Genomic DNA, 10,556 nt, shown 5'->3' on the forward strand with positions numbered 1-10,556 from the left:
CTTGATTCACTTTTGGTAAATAAAAAACACACGAGTTTTTTTTTTACCACCCTAGTAAATATAGCCAAGATTATCCAGAAAAGAGTATACTAACGAAAATAATAAACAGATTTAACTGTACTCAATACAAGTTCCTAATTACATATATAAATACAGGTATGTAGGGATTAGCATTAGTAATAAAGTAATAAATCAATTATATATTTGGTAGAAATTAAAGAAATATACAGAAAGTAATAAAGTGGAAAAAAAAGAAAAAAAAATAAGAGAGAGATTATTTAGCCGAAGAGAAGTATGTAAAAATACCTATAAATAAAAGTTGTTTATTTTTTTATGGGATAAAATAAAAACAAAAGACACTATTTTTACTAAAAAAAAAAGGGTCAAAGTTTTAAAATATTTATTTCTATTGAATTTTATCATTTAATGATATTTATGCAATATTATTTTCTATTAAAGTAATATGATTTTTAATCGTTCATTTTAACTGTTATTATTATTATTTTAGTAAACCATTTGAGGGCAAGTGTTAATTGTCATGTGATGTTAAAATTATGTTTATATTTTAATATCTGAACTTTTTTTCAACTCATTTTATTTTATTTTATATCAGAATAAAAATACACATTAAAACCATTGCAATTATAAATTATAGTTGAAAATTTATCTCATAAGTAGATAAAAGTAAATCTTAAAAAAAAAAAAAGTTAAAGATGATTATTGCATCGCATGGAAACAGTTGAGTTTTAACAAAAAGTTTATAGATGTATTTTCGTTTAAAATATATCCCAATTTTATTTATTTTGTTAAGACTAATTAGATACATCGATAATACATTATTATAATGCACCTTAATAAAGCATTTAAATTCCCCGTGTTTTACAAAATACTAGTATTTGCAAAAAGAAAAATTGTAAACACGATGGTATTAGTTTGTGTAGTGTTGGATTGTATTGACCTTATATTATTTTTTAATTTTTACATCATATAATTCTAAAATTGCCATGCAGTGTAATTATGTATTTTTATTTTTCTTTTAGCAAAACTTTACCCAGATTGAAAACAAGAGGCTGATATAGATCGGATTAACAAATATTTAAAAAATTCAAACGAATTATATTCCTTAAACGTTGATTAGTTCAAACTTAAACATTTATTAAATTAACTTAACTGGTGTTACCTACGAATACCCACACCACAAATCATAACGAGAGCAACTAGGTGGCGTCTTTTCATAATTTTAATTTTTTATTTATTTAAAGTTATACTTAATACATTTAACATTAAATAATAATTAAGACAGATGATATTTATATGGAAGCAATTGATTATATTCAATATTATAAAACTAAAAGAAATAATTATTAGTACAAATACTGTTTCACATTTATTATTCTTTAAAACAGACTTAAATGAAATTTTAGGTTTTTTTACTCTATCCACATTTTTTTTTTCATTTTAGAATAGAGACATTTTTTTATTTATTTTAAATATTCAATTATAATCTAAAAGTCAAATTTATGTATGCTTTATTTATTTTGGATACTTATCTTTAAAAAAAATCTAATTATTTAAAGTATAAAATATAACACAGGAAAAAAAATTAGAGGTTAGATTAAAATAACAAATAACTTAAGTTATATACATTTTTTTTTTTCAAATTGAGTGCATAATTTAATTAGGAATAAATGGATAAATTAGAAAAAAAGATGAAAAAGTAGGCAGAAACACTTGCAAAAAGAAAAGCAACGAGTGCAGCATGGGCATTACATAAGCGATAAGGATCCAAACTCATGACACTGGCGCCTCAGACTTGAGTCCTCTATTTGGTGAGTGAGTCTCTTAAAACTTCCATTACAAATTCTCTTCTCCTTTATCATGCTGAATGGAATGCGTTCTTGAATCAAGATTCAGTTACTTTGCTTTCACCTGAAGCACCACACACATCATTACATTTGCAACTTTTTCACTGTTTAAGGGGTAGGTTAAGTATTACACCATACCTTTTCTTCTTCTTCTTCTTCTTCACCAATCATGCCGCACTTAGGATTCAGGGGGTTATGTTACTTTTTATTGTTTTGCTTCGATTTTTGTAATTCATACTGTAACTAATTGTAGTATCCATTAATCTCCTTGCTTCGACTTTAGGCAAAATAGGAGTTTCTGACCAAGATTTCTCACTGAGGTGAGCTTTGACCCATATCGGTATTCTGTTTTCTTGAGTGTGGAGAGAGAGAGAGAGATAGATAGAGAGAGAGAGAGAGAGATAGATAGATAGAGAGAGAGAGAGAGAGCTAGATTATTCGGTAGGTTGTTTATGCTATCTTACATTACTTATATTTTAGTGCGCATGAATACCGAAGAACAGGCGTGTGGTTGTTTTGTCGTCTTAGGATAAAGAATAAATTTCTCGGTGAGATTCATCCATAAAATCCTCCCTCCCCGTCCTAATTTTTTCGGAGGCAACAAACATAATCCTTGTAGTTGTTAGTATTTCCTATGAATGAATATCATGAAAGTGACACGTGGGTTATCTGCTTAATTTTTTTTCGAAACCATGTTAATGACTTTAGCAAAAACAGTTATTTATGAAAATTGTGTTGCTATACCTGTATTCTGCGTAGTTGTTTTGGTGTTCTCTTCCTAGTTTTGGTATTGGGTGGTTGTAATGTATATACTCTGTATTCTGCTTTTAACTTTCATAATTTCTTGATAGGTCAACTCGGATATGTCTTCTGATAGCGCAAAGGAAAATATGTCGGTAGTTGATTCATCTGTCACTGAATGGAGGAATGACATTGGAAATTCAGATGATCCAGGTTTTGATAATATTTCTCTTGTCACATGCAGATCACGTGGATTAAGGAGTTTGCATTGTGGGGGGATGGAATTGAGATTTAAAATTACCAAACATTTCATGTAAGATAAAATATGTAAAACAAATTGGCTGACAAAAAAAAGTAAAGTTACATATTTCTAACCTAAACACTCGTCCCACATCCTTCCTTCCATTGTTTAGTTATACTTCCAAACGGTGAATCACCTTCTCAATCCATAAAAACTCACAAATCCAAACGTACTCTTAATTAGCAATTTTTTCTTGGAGTTGTCCATATGATCACTGACTTTGGCATGTGTAGTGAAGATTGGGATTGGGAATTTATTATACTCAAAATCATTCATGTACATATCCATTTTTAAGCACAGATGCATGCATGCATGCTAGCTTTTTTCATTTCATATTTCTTTTGTATAAATATTTTTTTCTACTTTGAGTTCTGATTTATCTGTGATCCTTTTTGGTAGAGAGCTCCTCTTACAAGTTTAATGAAAACAATAATCCAATTCGGACAGATATAGCGGAACACTCTTATGGTCTGATAGGGCATCCAACAGGAATTGAAGTGGAAAAGTGGAATGATATTAAGTATTTCATCATTAAGAGTTTGAACCGTCAAAATATTGATTTGTCTATTAAGAAAGGAATTTGGGCTACTCAAATTATGAATGAACGGATTCTAGAAGAAGCTTTTCATGTAAGTAGCCTACTTTTCTGGTCTCCAATTGTATTGTTGAAATAGTTCTAGGCTTTAGGGCCCGTCAAGAATTAGGAAATAAATTACCATAAGATAAAAATAATTTTCTTGAGAATTATCAGCATATGTTGCAGAACTCGGGCTGTGTAATCCTTATATTTAGTGTCAACATGAGTGGTTCCTTCCAAGGATACGCACAAATGATGTCTTCCATTGGAAAGGGTAGAGACAATGTTTGGAGTGAGGGAATTGGTAAAAGTAATCCTTGGGGCCGAAGTTTTAAGGTCCAGTGGCTGCGTTTCAATGATTTGCCTTTCCACAAAACTCTACATCTCAAGAATCCGTTGAATGACTATAAGCCTGTCAAAATTAGCAGAGACTGTCAGGTTTCCTTTTATTTTAACCTTTCAGATCTTTCAAAATTTTGCATATGTTATGCAATTGTAACTCTAAATCAAGTTGCCCCTCTTAGGAGTTATCTCCAGACATTGGCCTAGCTCTTTGTGAACTTCTTGATGGTAAGAATGATACCAATGACCTACTGACCAGGTATAATTTTTAGGGAGGCAATTGTTATCTGGTTATTATCTGGTTATTGTCTAGCACTGTTTAGAGGAGGCTTCCTGCTTACTGGTTTTTGCATGTGCAGCTCATTAAGGGGTGATTTTTCATTTAAGGGTCGCTATGTGAGTACTCCAAGTTCAATGGGAGACGAAGAATATAAATTTCGTCCATTTCATATGTCATGGTCAATGCCCCTGCCTTATTCTTCCCTGTTTTACCAAAATCAACCCGTAGTAAATGAATTTCGTTCAACAAAGCAGAGATTCAGTGGGACAATGCTTACTGAAACACTGCCTATCACTTCTTCTGCGTCGCCACAACTGTCAGGGATTAAACGTGCTCATTATGGTGGACATATTCCAGAGCTACAAACAAAGAAGGACATGTCTTCTCAATTAGATTTTTGGGGTGTGTCTACAGGCTGCCCGTTAGCTGGTAGTACCCTAACTGAGGATGATTTTCTTGACATGGTACTGGGAATATTTCTTTCTTCCTCTAATAAATTATTTTTTATTGTTTCCATTTTATTTCTGATTGTGGGCTAGACAACCTTAAGAATCCTCTTTAGGCAATGACATGCAATCAAATGGCTTTGTCAAAGCCAAAACCAAATATAAGATCTTTCTTGTTCTAAAACGTGGTGCTATATTTCAAATGACCTTAACCTGGAAGGAGGTCTTATTTTTGCTATGATAATGGAATATTGAATCACCATTTAGGCAGACTTGATTTGTGAAGAATTTTTATATAAAAAATAAATCATATTTATGGCTTTGCTCTGCAATTATAATCACAATAAACGAATATTCTCCATTAGTGAGGAAATTATTCAGATCTGGTTAGAGAGCATACATCGAACAATTTGTCATTTGGTTTGGATCATTTGACAGCTCAAAAAGGCATGTAATGTTCGATCATGCAAGTCCTCTACTTTTTATTCATCCTGTTGTGACTCCGATTGTTATGTTTTTTTTTTTTTTTTTTTTTTTAAGAATATTCCAGTTTTAATTTGTGTCTTTTCTATATTTGTTTCTTGTGCTAATTCTAATTGAATTTATGTTGTTTTGACTGTAGTCCTATGAAGAATACCTGGAGGAGGTCCATAGCAGAGGCAAGAAACAGTTACGCACCAGTGTCAGTATTTATATCAACATCATTTTGCTATTTTCTTGTGTATTTTTTTTATCTAGACTTGGTATCCATTAGTCACAGGAAACCATAACCAAGGCATCAAAATTCTCAGGCAACTAAACCATGTTGGAAATGAATGGAATTGCTGAGAAGTAATCCACCTGATGGTGAAAGGTGAATGTCTTTACTGTAATCAAATTCCAAATCGTAATAAGTAGTGAATTCAGTGATTCCACAGCTAGGATGTATTTTGCAGGAACATAGAAGAATGTGTTGATAGAAATAGGAGCAACCCTCGTGGGAGGATTCATCAGACATCTTTTCCATGGATACAACTTCTCTTACAATATGCGAATATGGTAACTTTTTGGGCAAGGAGGCCCTTTTCCTGTTTTCTTATGGCAAAGACGACATGGAAGTTAATTGTAATTGTCTAAAATTAGGACTTGATATTGAACCTCGTATAAATGCGATTCAATTCCAAGGCTACTTGGAGGCTTGTTGACAAATTGTACAGAGCTTAGATTAGAGTCAGAATGACCAAAACGTACCTTGTGTATATAATATGCCCCCTATCCCTATGCTAAACTGGCACTTTTATCCCTCTGGAAAATTGTCAGCAAAGATGATGGTAATATTGGTTTGATTTTTAAACTGTCTTTATTTTTGTTAATGTTGTGAGATTACTTTGGGCTCTATATAATATTGAACTCAGCATGTCGTATTTAAATTTCTGCTATTTTTGTTTTTAAAGCATGAAGAAACACTCGCTTTTCCATGCATATGCTCTGTTTTTATAGATCTGAAGTTGATTGGATTGCATATGATCGTCTGTGGGCCAAAAATGGGGAATGTCATTGCTGTTTGTTGCCTTTTGATGCTTGAGATGCATAGAGAATATGTAAATAACATTTCAAAACATTTCCTTAACATTTCAAACACAACCTTATCAATACCGAAATGTTGAATATTGTTGATAAATATACTATACTATTCTTCCGGTAGAATTCTTTGGAATTGTGGTAGGCAAAATAGGGAAATCTTTGGAGTACTTGATATTACTGCTTGTCATCCTTTGTCTGCATTTAAAATTTAGAGTAATGATATTTTAATAATTCTTGTTTTATATATAATTATATGACATCCTTCAATATAGTATTTAAACATTGTTCTATTAATTCAAACATTTATATTATTAGATTATTATAATTAGTTATATAAACTAAATGTAAAATATTATTACTTAAAATTTAATTAGGGAATTGTATGTATTTTTTAAATATTACAATCACTTTTAAAAGGTTATTTTTATTATATATATAAATATTAGAAATATATAAATATTAGAATAAATTGTTGTCCATATATTCAAATTTTGTATATATTTGAAATAATGTCTATTTTAAAGATTGATAATATATCATGAAAAAACATTTTAAAAGTTAAGGGGAATAATATAAAACTATTGAGAGGACAGTTGATGGTTAAGAATAAGGATATTTCATTTTTTTAATCTACTTTTCAATTCTTAGACAAGTAGTTATTCCTTATCTTAATTAAAATAAAGAACAATTATAGGTTTAACTTTCTTAAAATTTTTTTATAACAAGTTAATGCCTATTATTTTGTATTTTTTATAGTTAAAAAATTTATTTATTTTAATTATCAATATCTTTTCAAGTAGTTATTTTAGTATAAAAAAGACCTAGAGACCTGTAGTTGCTTTTTATATATTCTTTATAATAGACTTAAACATTTCTTATGCTTATAGTTTTTCAAAAAGTTAATCCATTAAAGGAACAAGCCTACCAAAATTAGGTCATTTAGTGCACTCATATATACTTTATAGGAAAACAAAATAAATATAAATGGTTGTTGGTTGGTTATATAAGACATGGAAGTTATCAATGTATCATATAATACTTATATTTAAAGATATTAGGGTTCTAATATGTCCACAATCCTATTATATATACATACTTGTCAAACTATCTCTTTCCAACATATAAACCTCTTGCACATGAGTCCTTTAAAATTATAATTATGCTAAAATATGACTTAAAACGGTTTTAGGTAAATATTCATATTTCTAATTTCATATTTGACTGTTGTGCATGAAGTTAATATATAGCTAATGATTAGATGCTCATCTCTCATCAATTTTATTTTTTTTTAGTTTGTGAAATTTTGTAGAAAAAAAAATATATTTCATGCGGAAATACCAAGTGAGTAACTGTAAAATCAAATCTGTAACACCATAAAGCCAGTCCAAATTCTCTATTAAAATTTATAGTGTTGTTCTCTGCTCAACGTGAAAACATTAAAAGTATACTGCTATTAATATTTAATATTTTCCTTTAATATATTTTAAGATATTAAAATTAATATCCATAACTATATTTTGAACACAGAAAAATCCATGAAGCCTTCATAACTGAATTTTGGCAGCTAAAGATACATTTTCCTTCACAAAATTACACCTTTTAAACTTTGGTTCAACAAAATAAGAATTGATTGGTTCAACTAAAAAAGAGAATATATATCAACAGCCTAAATAAATAAGACCATTCAAAACTAATAACTGCATATTATTAGGAGAGTTACAATAGAGAATTACACATTTAAAGAAACTGGAATAGCTCCTGATGCAAGAATGCATCTTTGGAGAGTTCAGGTTTCAATCTTTATTCCTTAAATACAAAATAACATGATACTCTAACTCGTCCAAATTTTCATAGGTAAACAGCAGCTACAGGGATGCTAACAGAGTATTTACGAGATACCCACCTGATAGAACCTTGAGAAAACGTGTGATTCCCTCTAAACTTTACGTCTCCAGGAATAAATCCAACACTGTATGTAACCTTCTGCTTCACCTCTGTGAATGTTATCTCAGCAGGGCTTATGCTTATGCCTACTCCCAAAGGTGGGTCCATTTCGGAAAAGTAGGTTACATTGGTGGCTCCAACATTTGTGAGTGTTCTGGTGTAGAACTGTGGAGTTGATCCCAACCGAATTGAAAACGAGGGATAATTGAGTTGAGCTTCCGGTATGGTTTTCACCTCGGAGCACTCCACATTTTGGTTCAAAATTAGTCCAATTTCTTTGTCAGTGTAATTCAAGCCACACAAATAAGGAATGTAATCATTTGGTTGAAGATCATAAACAAGCCCGGGATCGTTGGCCTTCAAAGGGTTAACATGTCCAGCTCCTGTGGCAAAAACATCAGCCGGTAGAAGCCTTTGATCCAATATGGAATTCCCTCCAAGGTTCACTGTATTAGCACTCGTCACGATTGCTGATTTTATGGCAGCAGGAGACCAATCTGGATGAGAGTTTTTAAGCAAAGCAGCAATGCCAGCAAGATGAGGACAAGACATTGATGTGCCTGAAATGATGTTGAACGAAGGCACACTGTTGTCCAAAGACACGGGCCATGCAGCTAGAATGTTCTGTCCTGGACCGATGATGTCAGGCTTCAGAATTCCCGGGCTCGCAAAACTTGGACCCCTTGAGGAAAAGGAAGTAACTGCAGGCGCAAAGAGGCTTCCAATAGCGGTTCCTCCGAACAAGATTGTTGCTGTTGGCGTTGAAGTTGAGTTTATGTAACTTTTGATGGCTAACCCAGCACGGTAGCTTACGTGTGTAGCAGGAAGAACGTGAATCTCGGCAAAGGGATTGAAGTCGCCAATTACTGAGTTCATGAGGATCATGGCTATTCCACCAGCGTTCTTAACCTCTTGTCCTTTGTCTATACTTCTAACGAATCCACCAACCTCGCACAACACTACCTTTCCCGTCACATCCACGTTTTTCAAGGATCCAGGAGCACAAAAGGTCGACGAGGAGTTTCCATTGGCACCTGCATAAACAAGTGGTAGTAACGTGGGCGTGAAGTTGTGGGGTTGGAAAATAGATTCCCCGATGAACAGTTGCCCGTTGCCAAGTTTCGCTGTTGCTAATATTCTTCTGTCAATGGTGCTTGCGCCAACTGTGAGAATCCACGGAGCCTCATTAGATAAAGTGGCATAAGCAGGACCGGAGTTACCAGCCGAACAACTAACGAAAATTCCCTTCTGAATTGCGCGGAATGCACCAAGTGCAATTGAATCGTCAAAGAAAGGCAAAGATGGTCCTCCAAGGGAGAGAGAAAGTACATCCACGCCATCCTCAATGGCAGTGTCCATTCCAGCCAGTATTGCACTTTCCAAACAACCAGAGAGGTCACATACCTTGTACATTGCTAAGTGTGCATCAGGTGCCATACCAACCGCCGTACCATTGGCATTGCCAAAGACATTAGCACCCTGCACAAACCTTCCTGCGGCTGTGCTGGCTGTGTGGGTCCCATGTCCAAAACTATCAAGCGGAAGGGATGAGTTTGAGTTCTTGACAAAATTTCTTGCACCAATGAGCTTGTTGTTGCAAGTCCTCCGTCCTGAGAATTCACAGAGGCCATTCCATTTTGCCGGTGGAAGTGGCATTCCTTCATCAGAGAAAGAAGGGTGATCAGGGGTTATGCCCGTGTCCAGAAGTCCAATTATGATGCCTTTACCAACATCAGAATTTCTCCATAATCCCAGTCCCTGTTGCAACCCCAAGAACGTTGGAGTGTGAGTTGTGTGTAATGAATAGGTCCTTTCAGGACGCACTGACACAACCTCCTCCTTCTCTTCAAGAGCTTCGGCTTCTTCTGGGGTCATTTCCACTGCAAATCCATCCATCACGTTGCGGTATAAGAAAATAACACGCCGCTGGTTCTGATCAGATTCCAAACTGGATGGAAGGAGCGAACGGTACCAAGCAAGCAAGTCCTTAGACCGAAGAGAATCACCACCCTCATCAGACTTTTCAACGCGAACAATGTAAGTCAGCAAGCTGTTTGGAACATTGATTTCTTCAGTTGGAAGATAATGTTCCTCTATTGCTTCGGCGAATTCTGGATTTTGGTGTGCCGAAGTTGTTGAACATACACTAATTAGCGCGAAAATAAGAGCAAGAGGCAATGCAAGTTCCATATCTTGCCGATGTTGTTATAGAATGGGAACTCCAGGTGGTTATATATATAGTGTGGAAAACATAGGTGTTACCTATATAGTACAGGGAATATTCAAATTTAGTGTCCTCGATTAAACCATCGGCTACTATACCAAAGTATATATGCAAGCAGAGGCTAGCTGGTTAGAACTTAACTAGGTAACAACTTATCATCACGTAAAATTCGCCAGATGCATGCATGGTGATGTCCGCTATCCAATATTATTGCTGTTGTCTGCTTTAAATGTATCACAAAACTCCTTTGATTCCATACATTGGAGACCTCGA

At 33.6% G+C, this 10,556-nt stretch overlaps 2 protein-coding genes across 13 annotated transcripts; one reads left to right on the forward strand and one right to left on the reverse strand.

Moving 5' to 3' along the window:
* Nucleotides 1-1,706: 1,706 nt before the first annotated feature.
* On the forward strand, nucleotides 1,707-5,904 carry LOC106777822 (YTH domain-containing protein 1). 12 transcript variants are annotated; one of them, XM_014665597.2, is made up of 9 exons: nucleotides 1,802-1,829; nucleotides 1,909-1,980; nucleotides 2,717-2,819; nucleotides 3,307-3,536; nucleotides 3,659-3,922; nucleotides 4,009-4,085; nucleotides 4,186-4,570; nucleotides 5,175-5,405; nucleotides 5,488-5,904. In XM_014665597.2, exons 3-8 carry the CDS (start codon nucleotides 2,729-2,731, stop codon nucleotides 5,304-5,306), a joined length of 1,179 nt encoding a protein of 392 aa, XP_014521083.1. In that variant the 5' UTR covers nucleotides 1,802-1,829; nucleotides 1,909-1,980; nucleotides 2,717-2,728; the 3' UTR covers nucleotides 5,307-5,405; nucleotides 5,488-5,904. The 12 variants fall into 12 exon arrangements, with proteins under 12 accessions (XP_014521084.1, XP_022643176.1, XP_014521083.1 ...); XM_014665601.2 differs by lacking the exon at nucleotides 1,802-1,829 and having other exon boundaries at nucleotides 1,836-1,980; nucleotides 5,175-5,234; nucleotides 5,307-5,405; XM_014665602.2 differs by lacking the exon at nucleotides 1,802-1,829 and having other exon boundaries at nucleotides 1,836-1,980; nucleotides 5,175-5,234; nucleotides 5,313-5,405.
* Nucleotides 5,905-7,845: 1,941 nt separating this feature from the next.
* LOC106776605 (subtilisin-like protease SBT1.2) lies at nucleotides 7,846-10,556 on the reverse strand. The gene has a single exon (XM_014664088.2). The coding sequence runs from the start codon at nucleotides 10,247-10,249 to the stop codon at nucleotides 7,964-7,966; it is 2,286 nt and encodes a 761-aa protein (XP_014519574.1). The 5' UTR covers nucleotides 10,250-10,556; the 3' UTR covers nucleotides 7,846-7,963.

This window comes from Vigna radiata, chromosome 11, assembly GCF_000741045.1.
Source record: "Vigna radiata var. radiata cultivar VC1973A chromosome 11, Vradiata_ver6, whole genome shotgun sequence".
NCBI lineage: Eukaryota > Viridiplantae > Streptophyta > Magnoliopsida > Fabales > Fabaceae > Vigna > Vigna radiata.